This window comes from Chenopodium quinoa, unplaced genomic scaffold, assembly GCF_001683475.1.
Source record: "Chenopodium quinoa cultivar QQ74 unplaced genomic scaffold, ASM168347v1, whole genome shotgun sequence".
Classification (NCBI taxonomy): domain Eukaryota; kingdom Viridiplantae; phylum Streptophyta; class Magnoliopsida; order Caryophyllales; family Amaranthaceae; genus Chenopodium; species Chenopodium quinoa.
In genome coordinates, this window is record NW_018743136.1 from 3,262,981 (window position 1) to 3,287,675 (window position 24,695).

The 24,695-nt window shown below is 36.8% G+C and overlaps 1 protein-coding gene and 1 long non-coding RNA gene across 2 annotated transcripts; one reads left to right on the forward strand and one right to left on the reverse strand.

The window, feature by feature from the left end:
* Window positions 1-13,362: 13,362 nt before the first annotated feature.
* LOC110732068 (probable xyloglucan glycosyltransferase 12) lies at window positions 13,363-17,265 on the reverse strand. The gene is made up of 5 exons (XM_021911979.1): window positions 15,784-17,265; window positions 15,367-15,675; window positions 14,871-15,161; window positions 14,565-14,678; window positions 13,363-14,462 (listed from the first exon to the last, which is right to left on the reverse strand). The coding sequence occupies exons 1-5, from the start codon at window positions 16,531-16,533 to the stop codon at window positions 13,839-13,841; spliced, it is 2,088 nt and encodes a 695-aa protein (XP_021767671.1). The 5' UTR covers window positions 16,534-17,265; the 3' UTR covers window positions 13,363-13,838.
* Window positions 17,266-21,260: 3,995 nt separating this feature from the next.
* On the forward strand, window positions 21,261-24,068 carry LOC110732069. The gene is made up of 3 exons (XR_002513429.1): window positions 21,261-22,157; window positions 22,259-22,494; window positions 23,942-24,068. It is a non-coding gene; the product is annotated as an uncharacterized LOC110732069 (long non-coding RNA).
* The last annotated feature ends 627 nt before the right edge of the window (window positions 24,069-24,695 follow it).

A 24,695-nucleotide genomic window follows, 5' to 3' on the forward strand; every position in this document is an offset into this window, starting at 1 on the left:
TGGGGTACCGGAGCTCAGCATTTCTTAGAACATGGCTAATGAAATAGACCGGAAGCTGAACACCATCTCTCTCAGCAAGGAGAACGGCACTGAGGGCATGATCCGAGACGGCTAGGTACATGTATAACACCTCTCTAGGCAGTGGGCTAACAAGCCTTGGCAAGGAGTGCAAGTGTTCTTTCAGCCGTTGAAAGGCCGCCTCAGCATCATCCCCCCATTCAAATCTGGTCTTCTTCCTGATTGCTTGGAAGAAGTAAAGGCATTTGTCACCTGACCGGCTGAGGAATCTCCCCAAGGCGGCCAGGCAACCGGTTAGTCTATGTGCTTCCTTGACAGTGCGGGGTGACTTCATGTCAATTACCGCCTATATCTTCTCAGGGTTAGCCTCTATCCCCCTTTGATCAATCAGGAATCCGAGAAACTTCCTAGACTCAACACCAAAGACGCATTTCTTAGGATTTCACATAACCTTATGGCGCCTGAGTGTGGTGAAGGTTTCTCGGAGATCAGCAAGGTGATCCGCCTGCTGCTTGGATTTGACTATCATGTCATCAATGTACGCCTCTACATTACTCCCAATTTGATTAATAAAGACCGTATTAATCATCTGTAAGAACGTAGCCGGCGCATTTTTCAAGCCAAACGGCATCACAGTGTAACAGAATAGCCCCTGATCAGTGACGAAGGCCGTCTTTTCTTGATCTTTCTTCCACAGGGGTATCTGATAGAAGCCGGAGTAGGCATCCATAAAGTTCATCAAGGCATGCCCGGCTGTCAAATCGACCAGGCTGTCGATCTTAGGAAGCGGATAACTGTCCTTGGGACATGCCTTATTGAGATCTGTGTAATCAACACACATACGCCAGGTACCATTCAGCTTCTTTACAAGCACAACATTCCCCACCCAGTCGGGGAAATTACATGGCCGAATGAACCCTGCATCCAATAGCTTTTTAACTTCGGCAGCTGCCGCCTGACTTCTTTCCTCGCCGTGATTTCTTTTCTTCTGCCGGATGGGCTTCTTTTTAGGGTCCAAGGCAAGTTTGTGGACAGAAAGATTCGGGATGACGCCTGGCATCTCTTCCACTTCAAAGGCAAAAATGTCTTTGAATTCTTTTAGCAGAAGGTGCAAGTCTGCACCCAACTTAGCAAAAGCAACCGTCCCAACCTTCACGGTACGCTCCGGACGGCTGTCGTCCAGAGGTATATCAATGTGTTCACCAGCCGGTTAGGGACGGAGCTCATCTGACCGTTCACCGGTCAATGATTGCTATTTTTTCTCTTTCTTCACCTCCACCAGCATAGGTGCCTTTCTTTTCTTCCCGGCTGCTAGTGGGGCTGGTACTGGATCAGCATCCTTGACATTGTCAAGGTCTATTGGTTCCTAGCCGTCTTGAGCCACGGTATCTTTGACGGCTGAGAGATAGCACTCCCGGGCCGTCTTCTGATCCCCATTCAAGGAACCAACAGAGCCGTCATCCCTCTCATACTTGATGAGCATGAGGGAAGGGATGATTACAGCTTTGGATTCTTTGAGGGTTGGCCGGCCCAAAATAATGTTGTAGGTGGTCAACTCCTCAACGACCAAAAACTTGACGACCAGGTGTCGCCCTTTTCCTTTCTCACCCAGCCGGATGGGTAGATCAACCCTTCCAACTAGGTAAACCATTCCACCCCCAAAGCCAACTAAAGGGTGGGTAACCGGATGCAAGATGATGTCATTGTATTTCAGCTTCTGCAAGCACCGGAGACTGATGATGTCTGATGAGCTGCCGGTGTCAATAAGGATCCGTCCAACCAGTTGGTTGGCAACCTTACATTCGATGACAACCGGGTCATCATGCGGGCGGCGAACACTGCCCCTATCCTTCTCGGTGATCAGAACATCCGGGAAGGAGGAGCTTGCAGACGCCTGCCCATCATCATCTTTGTCCATCTTTCGAAGATGGCTCTTGGTGCCCCCGATGGTAGGGCCACCACATGAGAACCCGCCTGCTATTGTGTAGACCGGCTCCTGATCGGTATCTGAGCTACTAGCAGGCTGGGGGTAGTCTTAGAGGACTGACCCTTGTTCTTCTTCTTTGCCCCGGCTGAGGACTAAAAAATGTGGGACTTCAGCATTCCCTTGTCAGTTAGGCGGTCCAACGCCCGTTAAAGGCTGAAGCAGTCATTGGTGTCATGGCCAACTTCCTCATGGTATTGGCAAAATTTATTTTTGTTCCTTAATTGAATGGAACTTTTCATTGGATTCGGCTTCTCTAGGGACAGCCGGTCCTTAATCTCCATGAGGATGGAGTTGCAGTCCTTGTTAAACTTGTACTTTGGGACGTACGGTTTAAATTCTTTCTTCTTCTTCTGGGACGGCTGGTCAGAATCACTAACCACCCAGATTTCTTTTCTCTTCTTGCTCTCTCCTTTCTTTTTGGTCGGCTGGGCAGGTAAGCTGTCTTTCTGCTTGTCGGACTTCTTGGAGTCCAACTGGCTACAAGGCGAGCAGAGGCCAGTAGCTTGAATGTAGCTTTCCGCCTCCCTCAGAGCCGCCTGTAAGGTGAAAGCCCCTTTTCTGAGTAGGTCGAACTTGAAAGTCGACCCGTCTCTCAGACCTTTGAAAAAGTCTGTAAAAGCTACCTCGTCAGACAGTCCTTGAATCTGAATTCTAATCAGATTGAACCGCCTGACATAGGAGCGCAGCCCTTCTCTCTCCCCCTGCTTAATGGTGCTCAAGTCCAAGCTTGTTTTCTTAGCAGGGATGTTCATTGAGAAGTTGGAAGCAAATAGGAAGGCGATCTTCCTAAAACTATCGATGGACCCGGCTGGCAGGTTACCAAACCATTGTTGGGCAATGCCCTTCAATGTAGCCGGGAAGCAACGACACCAAGTGGCATCATCCAACCCCTGCAGATACATGAGGTTGGTGTAAGCCATGAGGTGATCTTCCGGATTGGTGGTACCATCATAGGTACCAACCAATACATTCTTAACCTTGGCTGGTTGGGCCGCCTCGGTTATCTCCCGGGTGAACGCAGAAGGTTGTTCACCCAGGCGGAGCAGGCGAAGCTGCCACTCCAATGGCTGGAAATTGTGATATGTCGCCTGACCTCCGAAGAGAGACGGCTGCATATAATAAGGTGGGTACTTACCATAGACCTGAGAAGGTACGTATGGTGCAGCCCCAATCATCTTAGGGCCAGAGTGGACGGTATTACCGCCTGTCTGACTCTCATACAAGGAAGGTGAATTCCCCGCAGAATTATTGTTAAAGTTGTCTGGAAAGTTCGATGTAGAAGCCGATTCAGACAACCGCTAATTTCTCTTCCGGTTGATAATCTCCCGGGCATCAAGAGTTGATTTTTTACTTATCACCGGCTGCTGAGTCCGGCGGGTGTTGTTGGTATTCTTCTTTGGGAGAAGAATGTTCGACCAATCATAGGTCCCGGCTGCCTTCTCCTTTGGGTGAGGAGTGGGTTGCCGCTCTCTGACTGACTTCCCCTTTTCCAGAGGATTCTTCTTGGCCGACTGACCTTTACTTGGGCCAGCCCGGCTCTGGGTGATCAGCTCTTTAATTTCACCCTTGAAATTTGTCATGAACCTCACGAGTTCGTCTTGGGTGACATGTGCTGATCCAGAGGCCGTATGGGTTTCCCCTTCCGGCTGCCCAAGGGGTCGACTTGTACCCGCCTAGGAGGCACCCCGCTCCAGAATATCTCTGGGCCAGATGCTCTTGATTCTGAGCGAGCCATCATCGGCTGTAAAGGTTTCGACTTGAGGATCCTCATCCTCCTGGTCTGTAAAGACTTCTGGGTCATCACCCAGACGGTTAGGGGGTGGTACAGACTCTTGAACCATTTTCGAGGTACTCTCCCCACAGACGGCGCCAAATGTTTTGGGAGTTTTTGTCCCTTGGGAGAGTTACAACACGAAGACTGATCCGGTGTGAGTTGTACCTGCAAAACAAACGGAGACACCGGTTAGGCGGTGCTCCGCCTCCGACGCACAAGTTAGAAACTTGAAGGGAGAGAAAAAGGTGCGGAAATTTAGGTGGGTATCTACTCGGATTCCAAGCTTAGGTCTTTCTCTGATGTGAGAGAATGCAGGTGTAATCAATTATTCAATCTGTCCCCAAAGTGGGGAAATATCTCCCTATTTATAGGGTCCTTGGAGAGTGTGCCCCTATCTAGGTCACTTGACCTAACTTTCAGTGGGTTGCGCCGTAAAACGGCGCTTCTAGGGATTTGGGCCCTTGAAGGCCGCCATTTCAGAGGTGTATCTGAGGGCGCCATGTGTCAAGAGGATGTTAAGCCACGTGGGCCATCCTGAGCTCGACACGTGGCCTCCTCTCATTGGTCCACGTGTCTAGGGTATTTTTACCCTAAACATCAAGCATATTCACCACATGTTTTACGTAGGCGCACTTCGAATGACGCCTACAAGTATAGTTTTTTTTTTTTTGACAGCTAAGAAAAACGGAAATCAATCCCCAGAGAGACACTTCCTTGAACTAATACTAAGACTAAAGCAATGAAAGTCACATAGTTTAAATCTAATCCTGTGTAGCTTTTCTCGCACATGCGTGGCATCATTGCAATCTCCCTGTAACTAGTTTGCTATTCTGGGATCTGTAGCAATCACTTGAATGTGCCACATTTGTCTGGCAAGAACCTCATTAATACCTTCCTACAGAGTAGTGACCATATCATGCACCTTATCTCTTGACTACCTTGTACCTTCCCCTTGATATCTGCAACCATCTGGATGCTTGAGCTCCCACAGCCATGAAGACCTGTTCCTGCAGTTCACCCACTTAACCATTAAGGTAGCTTCCTTGCACTTACTGCTCCCTTGAATCAGCTGGATAGTAGTTTTGGGATGCTGCATCTCCTCCCTGCTATTTGGCTTGTCAAAACCAGGTGGGCCCTTGTCTTCATCATCTGAGAGACCTGCATCCTTGTTACAGTTGCTCAAGTTCCTGCAAAAAAGCTTATGTTCCATTTTTTTAAAAGGATAGTATATTATATGAAGTATGTTTATTCAATACTTTTATAGTATGATATTATTTAGTGTGCAATATTAAAGCATAATCGACTATTTGTTTAGATGGTTAAACAATAATATTTCTTCAAAGAGGTCAAGGGTTCAAACCTTCTCATCCATATGTCTTTTTTCAATATAGTTGAGGCGACATTAAGTATTGTTGGCAGTGCGGATGATTTAGCATATTGAGAAATTGAGTGGATGAAGTTGCATAATAAGGAGTTGAGTGAGTGATGTGGTGTTGTAAGGAGGTCTACGTGGTGTAGGGACGTTTTTAGGAATGCCTTTTAATATATTAGTATAGATTTTCTGTAAATTTTTATAACAAGTTCATTTCTATATTGGTAAATGTTCATTTTTATAACACGGACTTTTTGTTCATCAAATTAATATATTTTCTGAATTAAATTTTAATAATTTTTTATAATTAAAAATGAGAACAAATTATTTATAAGGATTACTGCGTTCATATCATTTTTAATTATTATAAGAAGTATTGCATCATCTAATGTTCATTTTTGTTTATTCGTGTTTCAACAAATGTTCATTTTTGTATCATTGGATGTTCATTTCAAAATCAATGTGTAAGTTTTACAATGCAAATGCATAGGTCTTAGAATTGTAATTATATAACTAAAACGTTGTTAAAAAATAATTTTTGATATATAATAATTCAATTTAATTACAATAATAACGCATTTTCATACAGCTATTCTATTACATCTAATTATTTTATAAACATGAAAGTGAACCAAATGTACATATTTGTCTGGTTAAATGAACTTTTTTTTGTTGCATTTGGTATAGTAAAGTATATTTTCCATGATATATATCCTCCTTGTTGCATCTCTAATCATATAATTGTGTGTTTTCCATGAAAAATATATAATCCGAGCATAATGTATATGTCGCCTTCAACTTTCTTACTTGATTATCCTATTCAATAAGAGATCGATCAAGTTTTTCAAAAAAAAACTAATAATAATAACATCACATTCTTAACAAAAGTACGTGGAATCTAAGACTTCAAAATTGAACATTTACGCATGAATTACAATTACAAAATCAGAAATGAACACCCTATAAACATATAAAAATCTTTCAATTGAGGATGCAAACGTAAAAAATTTAAATGAACATGTATTCAATTCTAAACGAACATTTATTAATATGAAAAAGAACATATATCAAAAAATCCAAATGAAAATCTATTAATATGTAAATGACCATTAATAATAATTCAATATGTCAAAATACAACTTGATATATATATATAATATGTGGATGAAATACCATAAGATGATATTACGTTTTAAATAATAATCATCAAAGGTCAATGATGAATGAACAATATATGATTTATTTTGTAACATGTTTTAACATATGAATGAACATACATTAATATATATATATATATATATATATATATATATATGTTTGAATATACACAAATCCAAATGAACATCTACATATCAAATTCGAATAAACATCTATCAATATTAGAATTAGAATGTATGTAGTACAACATTCAAATGACGTTCATAAGCATATATTAACTTAATATGAACTTAAACATGTATTATTATAGTATACGTGGATATTTTCAATATGAAAATGAACATATAGGTATTTAAATCCAAATGAACATTTGTTTAAAGAGCAGTATACATTTATTAATATGTAAATGATCATAAACAAAACTAGGGTATGCTTTTCTAAAGACTGAACCAAAGTAGAACTAAGGTGATAATGTAAATGATCATGTACAAATATCATAATGAACATCTATCAAAATGAAAATGAACAGTTATCGAAAAGTCATTTTTAATACAAACTAATAATTTAAATATGAGTAATTGTATGAAAACTCAACTAATAATTAAGAAAATTAGCACAATTATACTCTATACTCAATTTTCAATGGCAAACAATTTTATTAGTCCTTATGATTTTTATAAACATAAATGTACAACTAAAAACATGTATATTTTGAAAATGAAAATCAGCAGGACCACTACAAAAATGTGCAACTACAAACAGGTACTATTAACGTTTAGTAAGTTATAAATGATCATTATACCTTGTAATTCGAGACATTTCATTTTCAGCAAGACCACTCAACATTATTATATCTTTTAGAAGTTGAGGATCAATAATCACGGGAGATTCAGGTTGGTGTTTTTTTTTTGTAATGTATCCAATCGTTTTTTAATATGAATATCGTCATCTCTGTTTTGCATATTTTAATTTTTTTTCATTTTCGAAAATTAAACTAAATTGATAAATAAAAAACTTCACATTAAGTAAATAGTGCTTAAAAATTTGCAAATCTTCTTTGTTGCTTTCTGAAACTTCCTTCTATGGTCTACAAAAGAAATTAAACAAATTAATACTTCCTTTACTTGTTTTTGAACAATGTATTGTAATTACTACTTTGTTTACTATATTTTGAACAATATTTTGCACTTAATAAGTTATGATGAGAAAATCGTGATTTTTTTTAAAAAAAAAATAGAGTTTAATCATAAAAAATGCACAAATTAACTTATAATTTTGATTTTTTTTGGAGATTTTTCTTTTGCTAGTGCAATTTCTTCTTGTATATCACTCGTTATTGTTGAAATTGTAATAAATTTGCAGATATTTTGTCCAGAATTGTGTGGAATTTGTAAAGGTTTGATGAGAGAGAAAATGACAGTGAAGAACTGAAGAACAATGTAGAAACTAGAAAGTGATGACTTTTTTATTTATTGTTTCATTTTTTTGTATATATATGTAGGGTAGGGGAATTAATCGTGGTTAGTTGGAAGTTATTGTGGTAATTGTCCTAACTGATGCGGTTAGTGGAGTTAAGGGCTAGTCTGGTAATTTTGGGAGGGGGGAGTAGACAGCATTGCCTAGAGAAGGTTGTAGGCATTAGGAATTTCTTAACAAACAACACAACTTGTAGCACACTAGCCCGATCGGGCCCATTAGTTGAGCAGCGAGCTGGGCTAGCTATTTGTTTCTTGGATTTGTATCTTAGGCTTTTCTTTGGTCCAATAATTCACAATTATATTTTAGAGTTTTGGACCCATCTCTTCTTTAATCGAGCCTTTAATCACCGAACTTAATTTCTCTAATTCGGACTTGGGCTTAAATATTCAGTCATAAAATACGATCGGACTCTAATACTTTGTAGCGGCTCAATAAGCTCGAAAATTGATATAAATCTGCAAATTCCTGCAAAATAATACCCACTCTACAAAAACACTAGAAACAAGTATATTAGTAATAAAAATAGCTCTGCAGAGCTCGGATTTGCACAAATATGACCGTGGGACGAAAAATAAAAATACATATAAAACAGACTCATCAGTGGCTGGCCTTACCATGTGGCCGCTTGGAAAAGATCAAAGTAACTTATATAACATTGATCAAGTAACCCCTATAACACTGACAATGTAACCCATGTATTACTAACTGAGTAAACCCCCATATAACACTAACAAAGTAACCCTTAGAATAGTTGGTCACATGGTGTGACCGCCACATATGAAAGTTTGTGTAGAGATTACGAGAACCATACAAAATGTTACAAAGTATATGAAAAACAACGGATTCCATCTATTTTATTAAAATTCACCCTTTATCAACGTTATAGGTAACCGTTAGCGTTTGGACCAAATCAAAATACTACTAGAAAATAAGAGTGTTTGGTAAGGTAGCTTTCCATGCAGCAGTTAGTGGTAGAAATAGCGTTTGATAACATTTCTCAAGTGTTAAAAAAGCGTTTGAAAGTTAGCGAGTAGTATTTGACAAATTTTGTGTACTTTTTAAATAACTACAGGGAGTAATATTTCAATCGCTATATTATTAACTATAGTTAAACTCTGTGCATCACTAATTGATAATTATTCATTGCTCTAACAGCTACCTGCTACTCGAACATTAAAAGTTGTCCGCTACTACGGAGTATTTTACTAAAAGGATACTTGTAATTAGTGATGTCAAATTTCAAATCGAAACCGTTTAACTGCCTGAAACAAATCGACCCAAATGAGAACCGAACCGATTAAAAACCATTTTTTTTAAAACCAAAAATCGACCCGAATCGTATGTTAATGAACCCAAAACCGAATCGATCTGAATAACGTTACACCGTATAAGAACTGAACTCATTAATGAACCGAACCAGTTCTAAACCGAACTGAAATCAAACCAAACCGAAAAAGAACCAAATTGTTTCTAACCCGAAACCGTTTGAACCGGGATAAAAACCGTTTACACCGAACCGTTAACAACCCGCGACCCGTTTACACAGAAGTACAGAACTGTATATAAATCGAACCGCTTGCAAACCGAATCGCTTATGAACCGGACTGCTTGTAAACGAATCGGCTACAAACTGCTTACTATAAAGAGAATATTAAAATCAAGTTAAAAGGTGTTTTAAATGAAATTTAATTATCATAGTACAAAAATTCTTCCTGCCAAATTAATATTTATTGAAAATTTATTATCATAGTATAAAATATCTTCCTGCCACTAAAAATCCTCCTGCCATAAATGAATCGAAAAAGAACCGAACTACTTATAAATTGAACCGAAAAAGAATCGAACTGTTTCTAACCCGAAACCGTTTCCAACCCGAAACAGTTTGAACCGGGATAAAAACCGTTTACACCGAACCGTTAACAAACTGCATCGAACCAATTAACTACCCAGACTGTTTACAACCCGAACCGAATTAAAACCGCTTAAGAATAAAATGAAACTGAATCGAACCGATAACTATTTAAACCGAAATAGAACCGACCCGCGAGACACTTAAACCGATTTCAAACCGACGCGATTTAATATCGAACCGATTTCAAACCGAACCGAACCCGAACTGTCAAAACAAGTGCTACTTGTAATACAAATTGTTTCCTTCCCTCAAAAAAATAATAGAAATTGTTTCCTCCTCGGATCATTATTTCATAATAGTGTTCCTTTAATTTCGGCCGGTTTTGGCTTTACATGGTGAGCTTCGGGTATACAATGCTTCTATTCTCCAGATGCTATAATTGAACATATAGGTAGTACACAATTAGAAATTGTTTTGCTCACATCAAAGTATGAAGATATTGCAACACGTAACACGTTCGATTGTTTGATGGATACAATTTCATGGTGGTCCATCAATACAATAGGTGCACCGTATGACTTTTTCAGTCAACTGCCGGTGCTTTTGTCATTTTCCCTAGTTTCTCGATTACACAAGAATTTAATACTCCTTATTTTTATTTTTATTTTATTTTATTGGGACAATGAATACTCCTATTATATTATTGCCAACACAAATCCATCCAAACTATATAAAGACACTTTTTTTTTTGACTTGACAATAATAATATTCAACTTATTAACCATATAGGCGATATAGCATAATAAGATGGCATAAATTTTTTTTTTTATTATTATTTTTTTAATTCAGCAACTTATTAACCACTTCTCTTTTTGCTCTTCTTTAGCACCCTCTCAATATTTATTAGACTAATAAATTCGAAATTAACTAATATCGATCCTTCAAGACTCCAATTTAAGGAAGTTCCTACAATGCTTATACGTTTCTATAACTATGGCTTTAACCTCTGCCAAAAAAAAAAAAAAAAAAAAAAAAAAAACTATGGTTTGAACTGAAAACCAATGCTAGGTGGATCAATTTACTTGGCAATTGACTAAAAAGTCTAAACAATGTTTGATCATTTCAGCTAGAACTTGTCAAATTTTGACTCAATCCTAACCTAAGTCCCAAATTAAAAACAATGACTTTGGGGGGGAAAAATCCTTGGAACCTCATTCATCCAATCCCAAACATGGAACAAATACTCACATAGGGTAAAACCCGATCCAACTAGTTTGACTAGGGGCGTAAATGAGCCGAGCCGAGTATTAGCTTGTTCATGTTCAAGTTCATTTAACTTAGGCGAATTCGAGCACGATCCCGAAGTTTCAAGCGAGTTCAAATTTCTGTTCAAGCTGAGCTCATTTAGTACAATATATGTTCACAAACGGTTCGTGAACAACTCGTTTATTTAAACGAACCTTTCATGAACTAAATTAATAATAATCGAGCTTCTCCAATAAATGAGTTTTGTACTTTTAATATTTGAAAGTTTCACAATTAGCATAATAATTGAATCTTAATTATTAATTTAATAACTAAATTAACAATTATAATTAAATAAATAATTCATGAACATAAATAAACAAGTAGTTCATTAACATAAATAAACGAGTTGTTTATGAAATTATCTGAACGAGCATATTTATGTTCGTGCTCAAGCTAGCTAATTTATTAAATGAGCTTTAAAATTTGTTCAAGCTCGGCTCATTTATTAATTAAACGTACATGAACGAGCTTCAACCAAGCCCGAACATAAGTAATTTATTGATCAGCTTGGTTCATTTACACCCCTAAGTTTGACCTAGCCTAAGAACTTTTCTAAATACAATTCATTTAATTCCTTTAGTTTGATTTTATAATCCATATGATTTATTTTAACTTGGACATAATTTAGTTAGTTGAATGGCTATTTTATTGTGAGTAATTGGGGTAAACATATATTTAGGGTCTGTTCTCATACGTTAAAATTCAGTTCAATTCAGTTCAGCTCCTAATTTCCTTCTCATTTCAGTTCAGCTCCTAATTTCAATCTCTTATAAAATATTCATTTCAGTTCAGTTCAGCTCAGCTCAGCTGAGTTCAGTCAATGAGAACAGGCCCTTAATATAATATTGTCTTTTTATACATCACTTTGAAAATAAAGTGGCCAGAAAAAAACCACACGGGTAGGTATGAACAGAAAAACTAAGAAATTCTAATGGTATTTTTTGTGGTACCATTATGAATACATTTAGTACTATGGAAAGTTGTTAGTACTATTAGTCTATTAGACTATACATCAATATGTACCATTTATATGTTTATTTGTACTAATATGTGCATCATTAGACACTTAATAATATCATTAACAAGTTTAATGATACGAATACTATCTAAGTACTATCTCCGTTTCTGAAAGTTCTACTCACTTATTATTCATGCGGTCAAAATAAAATAACTTTGACCACATTTTATGATTTATACAATCAAAAGAAATTAACAAGTTTAGTCTTATTAGATTCCTCTACTGATAAATTTTTTAAATTTCAATTTTTAAAAAAAAATTATTTACACATAGCCGAAATTATTAATAGTAAAAAATGTTAATTAAACTTTCAAAAATGAGGGGAGTATTATCTAAAATCTTGTTGGTATATTGCACATATATCCAAACATAGGTAAAAACTCATATAAGTGGACCCCATTAATGGACTAAAGTATGCATAAACAAGCATAAATGTCTAAATGTTGCAGTTAAAAAAAAACGTAGAAAATATTTCACATTTAATAATTAAAATAGAAAATCATATCAACATTTATTGACTAAGAATTGACCTAAAGCTAAGATATTCAGGTAATAGTGTATTACTTGACCCAAACCCATTACATACCTAGAATGACCTAAACTAAAAACTCTTGAACCCAAGCCCGACCCAACCAACGCTTTTGACATGTCTAGCTTCCAAGAATTCAACTCGAATATGTGAAACCATCAAATAAGATGCAACTAACAACATAACTGGAAAAGAGCTGGAAGATTAGGTAAAAAATTGACCGGACAAACCAACCCAACAAGATTGGGTTCTGAACATATTTTGATGACAAAAACCACGGGTATACAATTCCATATAAGCTCCAATTTGGACTATTAGTTAAGGGAATCGCCAGTCACGCCAAAAATAATGGACTCATTCTCACTACGCATGTGAATTGCTCTGAAAAAATGCTTGATTGAAGGTTCTAGTTTAAATTCTACCGTATCTTACAGCTGTAATACATCGAAAGAAAATACTAAATCAGTTATTTTCAAGTTCTACCAAGTAGAAGCTTCATGTAAGCCAAACTAAATCTACTTCATAAAGGTTACAAATTATTTTTTTCCAATACACGGGTTGAGTAATCAGGTATATGGGTCAATTTTATCAGGTCTACTTCTAGTGTTTAAAGACTCACAACTTGTTTAGTGAAAAGGTCATTGATTAATCTGATGGTAATGACTTTGTAAGCAATTTTACCTATATCTGAGAAACACGCTACCACCCCTGCACCCCACTATACGTGAACGAAAGGGAAACCATGCAACTAAGGTAGTAAAAGATGAACTAAAGAATATTGTTAGAATTCCCTAAAAAAAATGAAAAAAAAAAAAAAGAATATTGCTAGAATGGGTGAAGGTAGTTGTAAAAGGACAAATATGATGATTTTGAGCTGTTGCACCTTCGCAACTGTAATATTGTGCATTCATGTAAACTAGAGCCACAATTTTTTCTTACAAAAGAATAGGCCCTCAAAGAACTTAAAGGAATGAGAAAGGCAATAAATTACAAAGTAAATTAAAAAATGGGCAAATTTTCTTACATATGAAAGGGCACTTTAGAATTCTTTGTTCCATAACGAATTCATGCATCATCACTGAAACTCCTCCTGCATACCTCTTGCATCAATAGGGCGAACAAGCCCCGGAAACCTGAGGGCAGGGGTAATTAAAAAGAAGCCTCACTCTCATCCCTCTTGGATCTCCTACAATCAAGACTTGCTATATGCTCTGGTTTCTCTTTTCTTCAGCCTCGAAGGTTTTTTACCTGTAGAATCACTTCTGCCCTCATTGATTTATGTTGCACTAATACTGTTCATTGTATCCCCTACAAAATCCTAAACTGTAAATGTCCAACTTTGATCAATCAACCTGTTCACCAATCAAATCGAGACCAACCAGCAAGAATGAAACCCCTTGAAAGAGTAAGAAGTAGAAGTGGATGCCCTGAGCTGAGAGCAGACTCCGAGCTGAAGCAGTCAATAGAAGGAACGCAAGGGACAATTCCTTCATGTAAATCCTATTGTGCTTCTTTTTCTTCTTTTTCTGCTCTTGCTTTAGTAGTTCCTCTTTCATTGCTGCCATGGTAGGTTCTGAAGAGCCCCTTTCAAGGATTTGCTCTTTCTCACCTAAAGAGACAAGATCACCTTCTGATGAACGGCCTGACTTCTTGGTGACAACCCACTCATATGCACTACCCAATTGAAACAAACCAGAGATCATGGCATTGAACTTTGTGATCGACATAGTATTCTCAAATAAAAGATATGGGACAATAAATGGGAAGGATTTTGGGGCGGGAAGGATGTTGAGAAAGGACATGGTGGCTGGAATGTAGCACACAACCCAAGCAGGGAGCTCTGCCTCGGGGATAAACATGGTCATTGGGAGGATGATACAGAAAAGAGTGAAAGAGTAGAACGGCAAAATCAACTTCCTCAAGAGGAAAAAGAGGAAAATCATATTCGCCTTTTTCCAAAAGCATATCTGAAAATTAATCATGGGATGAATATCAATTTGAATTCATGCTACTAATGTTCCAAATTCATACAATTCATGTGAAACTCAAGTTTTTCTTCTTCAAGTTACCTTTGAGTGGATAATGTCGGGCAAACAAAGACGGAATAACTGCATTGGCCCTGAGTGCCATCTATGTTGCTGTTTTCTATAAGCTTCGTAAGATTCCGGTAATTCACATTGGCACTACAAAAATTATATTCCAGAGAACAAAATACATTTAGTAATCATTAAAGTTAATAATCTAAAAGACTTGGTCTTTATAGCACAGCTAACAAATGAATTGAGTAAAAGAGACACAAAGATAATTAAAGAAAAACAGATGGGAATCCAACTGGTAAGAAAGGGACAGGAAATAAAAGGCAGGATTGGGAATACCTCAACATCATTAAGGAAGACAAATTTCCAGCCTTGAAGATGTGCACGAACCGCAATGTCCATGTCCTCGACAGTCGTTCTCTCCAACCATCCACCCGATTCCTCAAGCGCCTTAATTCTCCACACACCGGCAGTTCCATTAAAGCCGAAGAAGTTGATAAAGTTACCATTCACTTGTTGCTCCACCTCAAAGTGGAATGTCAAGTTTATGTTTTGCAACCTTGTTAGTAAATTCTCATCCTTGTTCACAAATGACCACCTTGCTTGCACTAACCCCACTTCTTCATTATCCTGTTCCATTTCATCAAACACCCACATTAACCCTCTACACAAATTTTCATTTCTCACACTCCGTAATTCAAACCAATAATAACAGAACACAACTACTTTTGTTCATCATACATTATTACATTCATCTATGCACCTAACTAATGGTAATTCGGAGTCAAATAAACAATCATAGTTATATTTAAACCAATAAAAAACGATAAATTACCTTAAAATGGATGACAGTCCGCTTAAGGAAATCAGGAGTAGGTTGAAAATCAGCATCAAAAATGGCAACAAATTCGTAATCCTTAACCGAGCTGCAATTCATAGCGGACTTAAGATTGCCCGCTTTGTACCCATCTCGAATCACCCGGTGCCGGTATACGATATTAGCACCCTCCGATTTCCACTTATAAACTTCCTCCCTAATCAACATTTGAGCCGTAGGATCATCCGAATCATCGAGAACTTGAATTAACATCTTCGACTTTGGCCAATCTAAGTTACACACTGCACCTATAGATTGCTGATAAACCTAATAATCCAACCAAACAACACAACACAACATACACGAATCAAACACTGAACTAAATCAAAGATAAGCTCAATTGGCAGGGTTAATTATCAAATTTACAAGCTGTACCTCTTTCTCATTGCACATAGGAATCTGAACAAGAACCATGGGGAAGTACCCACCACCCTCGCCGCCCTCCACATCCATGATAGAATCAATTTTAGGGACAGGTTTGATCTTCCGAAAGCGGATCCAAAAACATCCTAAACATAACACAAGTCTATCCAAAGATTGGATGAGAAACAAAACAATGCAGAAGTTAGTAAGCCATTGAAGAGGAGGAGCAAGGTACCCAACCCTAATCAAAACCCACATATTATACATCCATCCGAAGAAACCCCGAAAGCCGAACCCGAAAACGGCATTTCCATTCATAACAATGTGATCAAAATATAGTGCGGAATCTGCCAAATGCCAGCCCTTCAAGTATGCAGCAACCTCAACACAGAGAAGGATCAACGACATAGCTAAGAAAATCCGAATGAAGGTGTGAAGACGAGAACGAACAGCGGAGTTCTCGGTCCGAAGTGAGTCGGTGGAGTCGGTGCGGCCAGACTTGACTCGACGGCCGACAGCGGAAGCGAGGGACGAGAGGCAACCAGCAGCACGGTGTGCTTTAAGGAGTAGAACCCAGGTGAGTTGTTTAGCATTTTTTCCTCGAAATTTTCTAGATTTCTTAGGCATGAAATCGTCTTCATCAGAAGATGGGTTCTCGATCTCTGAGATCGACCAATTTGGGTTCTCCATTTTGATTACAACTGGTGTTCCTCTGTGTAGCTTTTGGTTGTCCTTTGCTCCTCCGCCCCACCATGGTACCATCTTGTTTTTTCACTCCTGTTATTCTCGAGTTCGGTTCGAATTAACTTACACAAATACAATAGATAATGTAGTAGTAATGGTTATGCTACAACATCGAAGGCATTGTAACGATTTCAAGGGGAAATGAACAAGAACAAACAACAAAAATGGGACAAAAAAAATGTAATGGAAAGTAAGATTTGGAAGATGAGGAAATTTGGGAGGTAATTAAAAGACAAAGAATAAATTTGGCATTTGAAGAGAGATGATTTTGGCAGGAAAAATATAGCAAGGAGATGACGAAGAGAGGAGAGAGAGAGAGCGGCGTAGGGAAAGTCATAGACAGGTATGGTGGTGGTAAGGTAGTAACAGACAGCTCAACACGTCTTTGATTCCAAGTATTCTCTTCCCCCTCTTCTCTTTACAATCAAATTTTGTTTTTTTTTTTTTTTTTTTTTTTCTTTTAGGACAATCACACCACTTTCTCTTACGAGCTATTTTTATTCAAAGTAGTTTTAGGCTCGGACGATACAAATACACATTCGGATATAAAGAAAAACACGATTTATTTGAATGCTAATTGCCGAAATTAAGTCGAAATCAGGATTTAGAAAAAAAAAATATATATATATATAGAGCAACTCCCACGAAAGGATGAAAACGATGGATGGAAAACAGAAAAGCCGGAGTGTTCCGACAAAATCATAAATAAAACAATCAATTCAATCAAACCTTTTCCACCTACTAATAAGAATAAGAACAACCAACTTTTATTTAAAAATAATTTTTTAATAGGAAATAAAACAAAGAAAGTGCCCTAGAAAATACCTAGGTGAATGACATCTGGGAATGAATTTAAATTTTAAAATTTAAATCAAAGCCCATAAACCCAGAAAAAAGAATAAATTAAAAATAAAAATGGGGTAATTAACTTTTTTTTTACAGTTGTGTGTGATTTGAAGGAAATGAAATGAAATTGATTGCCCAGATTTGGAGAATTAGGAATTTTGGCCCCTTCCTTTTTAAAGGATTGGGGCAAAATCTGGAAAAGTATCTGGGAATCAATTAGCTCAAAAAAGGTTGTAAAATAATTATTTTTTGGTTTTTAACATCTGTAGTAATAACTCCGTAACTAATGGATTTGAATGGTAAGGATTTTGTTTGATGTCTTTTTTTGACCAAGATATGGTAAAAAATTAAAAAAAAAAAGGATAAATAATTTTAATTTTTTGATAATATTAAAACAAAGTAAGGTTTTAGATTAGATTGACACGGTGAAAAAGGGATATATATACTTCATTGTTTCACAAGGAACGTGTGATATACTAACAAAACATAAACATATTAATTATTTTGGTTGGTAGTGCCCATGTAGAAAATAATATGTACTGTAGTATTTAATAATTGTTGGCCTTATTTAATTATTTAAACAATTATTTATTAGTTTATTAGACGCCTAAAAAATCAAAAATTTAGGTTGATTATACATTGTTTAATTATATATTGTTTTATTTGATTAAATCTCGTGTTTTTTGTTAAAATGGGACAAATAAAAATTCATAGGATTGACATATTAGTTTGTTTACCAAATTATAGGATATACTTTCTTCGGTTTTACTTAGTTGCTTCATATCTCCATGTGCGGAATTTTAGGAGAAGCTAGCATAGCACCCGTGCGATGCACAGCTTACTTATCTTATTACTTATATTCATTTCACAAAATTTTAAAGGTAAAATGATTTAATGAGTGATAATGTATTTACTTACATATATGTCTTAATCATGCATTTTTAACCTCTTAAAATAATGATATCTACTTTAAAGACAACTTTTTTATTCTTAAATTTACGTGTGACTGGCATGAATACAGTTACATCTTTTTATAGAAACCTCTTAAAAAAGACTCATGTCATATCTTTTTCTCTATGGCCTCTAAAACACTTGAAATTTAACATGCAACTTCTAAAAATAGGAATTTTTATATCCACATATAGCATGAATATAGTCACATCTTTTTATAGAAATTGATATGTTTATCCCAATTTTTTGTATGCGGCCTGTTGTATTGTGCGACGGATGCTACTTAAGTTACTCACGCGGTCAGGGGTTACTCGAGTTGTCGGAGTTACTCAAGTTACTCAGTCAGGGGTTACTCGAGTAACTCCTAACCGAGTAACTCCTCAAGTAACCACTAACTGAGTCACTCCTCAAGTAACCCCTCGAGTAATCCATGACCGAACCCCTCAAGTAACCCCTCGAATTACCCCTAACTCCTAAATAACCCGTAACCAAATTACTCGAGTATGTAACCCGTGACCGAAATCCTTACATAATCCTAACTTAGTAACTCAGGTAACCCCTGACCGAGTAACTCGAGTAACCCCTGACCGAGTAACCCTCAAGTAACCCTAGTACCGAGTGAAACCTTCGAGTAACCCTCAAGTAACCCTAGTACCGTGTGAAACCCTCGAGTAACCCCTATTCGAACCCCGCAAGTAACCCCTAACCGAGTAACTCGAGAACCCTTGACTGAATAACTCGGGTAACCTTTAACAAAAATAACTCAGGTAAACCCTGCCACACAGTGTGGCCTGGTGCACCAAAAAGTTGCTGTTGTTTTATTTTGTATGTAAATATTGGTTCTCATATTTTTCTTTCTCTCATGGAGAATAAAAAATATGAAATTATCTTGTCTCATCACCTACTAAATTTTATCACATGATGAATCAACCTCATCACCACACACATATTGCATCTTCCACATCCAAAAATTTGCACATATAAAATCTGAAAAATGTGGCTTAGTATAATTTTTTTTTTTTTTTTTAATTTTGAAACCTTTAGCTATATATGACCTTAGAAGGATGCGTAGGCTTGCCCTTAATTGTTTGATTAATTGTCTTATTTTAATAATAATAATAATAATTATTATTATTATATTATTATTATTATTATATTATTATTATTATTATTATTATTATTATTATTATTATTATTATTATTATTATTATATGTAATCATTTGATATTTTTATTGCACATACAAGTATATAATAGTGAAAAAAAAATTATAGGTTGTTTTTACCTTCTTTTCGTAGATTTCTTTCTTAATAAATGCTTATTAGTTTTATGCATTTTCTCTTTACTTCCCTTTTCTCTCTTGTTTTGTGTTGTTATGGTTTTTCTTGTGTTTTCTCCTTTATTTCTCCTCTTTTCTTGGTTGTAGGTATTATACGAGGTTCGGGTCTCGATATTGGTGGTTTTCTAAGTTGGAAGATGCTTTTGAAGTAAGCTCATAGCATTGGGAAATCTCAAGATGCAAGGAAATGGATGCTCCAAGTTCTAGCTCTTACGCTCTCAAGTCGTGCTCTCATGAAAGATAGTGTTAAACCCACCGTAGAGTCCATTTGAACCTGACATGCTTAGTGTCTATCATCATCATGTTGCGTGCACTCGAAGACCCATTTGTGAGCGCACGAAGTGGTGAAGAAGTCGAAGAAACCCAGAAGAGCGCGGGTGTGAAACCCACTCGCGCAGGTGCGCTGACCTGCCACGCGGGCGCGCTGCCCATGTGCACGGGCGTGCACATCCCATGCACGGGCATGCACATCCCATGCACGGGCGCGCACCTCTGCCCGCGCGGGCGCTCCTCCCTGTTTCCGACTTCGCTCGATTTCGTTTTCCGCACCTCTTATAAATGCCTTTTTCAGCCGATGTTTGTGAAGTTTAAAACATAATTTTGATCATAATTTTAGCTTAGTTGAGAGCTTCTCTCTCTAAATCTAGGGTTAGTTTTAGGAGTAGATTTAGAGAGAGAAAGTGAAGTATTTCATTGGGGATTTGAGAGATTGAAGATTCAAGGTGACAATTGTATTGAACATCTCCATAATCAATCAATGAGGAGTTCTAACTCTATCTCATTTTATTACATTATATAATTTCATGTATGTTTGGTTTGATTTGAATGTTTGATCTTGATTAGTGTAGTTGCTCTTGATATTTTGTTGATTCTTGCTTTCTTAGTTGTTTGTTTATTAGATGATGATGCTTGAGTAGTTGTTTAGCTAGGGATTGGGTGAACTTGTATGATTGATTGATTTTGATTAATTTGGGAATTGTGTTGATTGATTGTTGAGATTAAAGTGATTAATGTAAGTTTGCATGTGTGTAATTCTGTTAGGCATTGAGAATTATGCTAGATTGCATTATAATTGCTAATGACACGACCAATTGATTTAGAAATTACAATTATCGATTTGTTTGGATTGTGATTCTTCTAGTTTGTTATTCGTAGAGACATCTAGCTTAACGATTAGGAGATAGCTCTTTGATTCCAATTGATAGCTCTTATCATTAGTCTTCACAACCTTTGATTGGCATGTTCTTTCCAAGTTGTTGTAATTGTCTTGATTACTTGTTGATCCTCATTCCCTAGTGCTTTATTTGTTGGTTGTTTGTTTGTTTGTTAGTTGTTAGTTTTAGTTCTTCCCCTTCGACTTCGACCTAGCTTAGGCGCACAATTGAGAGCGCTTGAACTTAACCGTTCCTTTGGGTTCGACCCTTGAATTACCTCTGTACTTGTATTTAGGTTTGTTAAGTGTTTATAAATTTGTATGACTTAGGGAGGTTTAGTCAACGACCTAGTTTTTCCCCTTGTCAAAATGGCGCCGTTGCCGGGGAACGACGTCTATGTTTGAGTGTTTTTTATTATTGCTTGAGTCTAGGTCTTTTTATATACTCTTCTTTTATTTTGATTTTTGCTTGTTTTGAAAAAAATGGCAAATATCCCGTTTCCTCAATTTGAGAATGAGCCGTTTTGGGTGTACTTTAATAAGCTAGAGAACTTCATTAGTTACAATGGTTGTGATCTTTGGGAGGTTGTGAGATTTGTTATCATGGTTTGAATGAGCAAACTAGAGACATTATTGAAAGCATGTTTAATGGTAGATTTCGAGCATTGTCAATCAATGATGCTTGGAACTTTTATGTATGGTTTGTTAGAGATACCTATGATCATGGTCATAGTTATTCAAATTTTTCTATTGATAATTGTGATGTTCCATGTTCCATGTATGATGAATCTTGCATGCCTAATTGTGCCCCCATTCCCGATTTTGATGATGCCACTCATATCTCTAATGTTGATCCCCACATGCTTGCACATGATTCATTTCCCCATGATACACTACTACAAAACTTGGAAAAATGACCCCCAATTAAAGATTCGTTATTTAACTAACGGATCTGTTTGCTGTAAGAGATCTTATATTAGTTATACCGGGTCTTGAACCCTTTCTCCCCAAATTGCAGTGCCCCTACTCTTATTATTCGGTACTATTTTTTATACTAATATATTTCCCTTTAAACTCATTCACATGTTCTCTCACTTAAAAACCTCCGCCCTAACCAAGCCTAACCTCAAAGTAAATCCTTCATCCTCCTGATGAATCCGCCGTCACTTTCTCATAGAAAATTAAAGTTTGTCAATTTAAATTTATTTCTCAAAGAATTCTTTGAGTTTTGTTATGAATTTCGTTCTTAATTTCTGAATTTTTTCTCATCTACTAACTCTAATTTCATTTGCTTTTTTCTTCCGGTTATCACTCTCTGAATTTTACTCTATACATTCTATCATCTTATCACAAGGTTAGAAGTAATTGGTTTTCTATGTAGTATGTTGTTAATTAGTTGATTATTTTTCAGATTATTTTCACCCTCTATCTTTTTTTTGGTACTCTATTTTTCAGATTATTTTCATTATTAATTTTTTTTCTTCAACGCGCCACCCGACGCCACCAAGTCCTACTCCCTCAATGAGATCGTTTCCCGCTCTCGCTCCGGCGGATTGTTAGACGTTATTGGAAATCCACTTTTCGATTCGCGAGTTGGGAAGAAGAATTGGCCTTATGGGTCTGGTGTTTGGTCGAAGGAAAAATGGGTTCTTCATGAGATTGGTGAGAATGACATCCCTCGGCTTTCGAAGGTAACTCTAATCTGTTTTGGGCTGAAAGGTTGGAAAATAGTTTCTGGGTATGTTTGATTTGTGGGTTAAACATTGTGGGAATAGTCACACTGGTAGTTTTAAGGATTTGGGTATGGTTGTTTTGGTTAGTCAGGTTAATAGATTGAGGAAGATGAATCGCCCCGTTGTCGGTGTTGAGTGCGCTTCAACTGGTGTTTTTCTACATTGTCTTATTATGCTCATCTGGGTAATCATTTTTTTTTTTTTTTTTTTTTTTTTTTGGAAAAATTGCCCGGAATAATCACACTTTTGGATTATTTTTAAATAATCCGACCTTTATAAACAATCCGTTTAAAATGGTCCCAATGTAACCTATTATAACAAGTTACTTGACGTGTGTCGCTATGAGATTTGTCAAAAAATAAAAATAAAATAATATTAATTTTAAAAAAAGTTAAATGTTTTTGTAATAAAAAAATTAAATAAAATTAATAATAATTTAAATACCACCACCAGCCCAAGCCTTCCCCGCCACCCCTAACACCCCAGCCGAGTGGCTCCGGTCACCCAGACCCCTAACCTCGGCGCGCCGGCCTGAACCCCCTCCCCTGAACAACCCGCTTCCTTCCCTCACGAAACCACCATCTCCTTCCTTCCCTCACGAAATTACCAACCAACCTCCCTCACCAGCACGATCCCAGCCCCCCTCCCCGTTCCCCGTCCCTTTTATGGCCGCACCCCTCGTTCCCCGTCCCTTTTAACGGCCGCGCTCCCGTTTCCTGTCCCTTTTACGGCCACGTCGTCTTCCCCTACCTCAATTTAGGCTGCGCGACCTCAATTCATCAGGTCTGGTGTGGGTTTCGATTTTCGAAGGGGCTTTGGGGTTGGTTTGGGATATCAGTCGGTTTCAAGGCGGCGGCGGATTCGGGTTTGGGTGGGGCAGTGGCTTCCGGTCTGGGTGAGGTTGTAATTATTAGGTCTGGGTTTTTGTGGTGGTGGGGATAGTGGTGGCTGTGGTGTGGTTTAGGTGGTGGTTTTTTTTTTTTTTTTTAATTTGCTTTTACTTTTTTTTAATTAATTATTTTTAAATTTTGGACGAATCAAGTTGTGACACTTGTTAATTAAACTTAAAAAAAAAAATTACCTCTTTAACCGGTTACTGGTCATCCGGAATCATTTTGAGCGGATTGGATATAAAGGTCGGATTATTTAAAAATAATTCAAAGGTGAGATTATTTTGGGCGGACGGCCCAAAGGTGAGATTATTTCGGGAAATTTTTCCTTTTTTTTTTTGTTTTTGACAGAGATCTGGGTAATTATGTTGGTTATAAGTTTAATAGAGTTTCGGTTGTCACCAATATAATTATACGAGTACTACTATAGCTTTCATATAATATATTTTTTTTTTCTTTTTGAATAGTTTCATATAATTTCATTAAGAGAAATTTGTCTTATTTTTTTTTATCAGATTTGCGTGATTTCGTCACAAGAAATGCTCAATCAAAAGGAGATGGAAAATGTAGTATTCAAGTCTTTATTAATGTAATTATAAATTTATAATTGTAAATTTCAGTAAATTCATTTTTTTTGTTGCATATTATGTTGGATAATTTTTTTTTTGTATCACATCAATTTTTTTAATTCATTGTTATTTCTGTGGTCATAAACTGTAACTTATAATTCATTGATTAATCCGCCAGTTTTTATATTGCAAATAAACAAAAGTTTCAAAATTCAAATGCGAACCTGCCCACACCAAATAAAAAACAAAAATATTTTTTTTTTTTAAAAAGTTGGAGAATAAAGAGACCCGTTATTTGACATAGTAGGTCTGTTAGATACCCACCAAATAGACCCCTACCTCAAATAACAGGTATGTTTTTCTTCTTAACTATTTATTTCATAACATATTAAGCAGACCTTCTTTCACTTACCACGGGTCTCTTTGTCCTAAAAAACAGACCCCTCTAACGAACGGGTCTCTTTATCAAATAGACCCCTGAGATAGAGACTTATTGTGAGGCGGTCTCTCAGGCATATTTTAACGAATCTGTTTGCCAATTTTTGTAGTAGTGATACTCCACAATGCTCTTCATCTTTCCAATCTTTAGAGTCTAGCTTTGAGTCTCCTCATAATCAAATTAGTGGTTCCTTTAAAGAATTGGAGATGAATTCTAATTTGGAGCCAAATGAGATGAGATATTTTGAGATTATCGAAATGG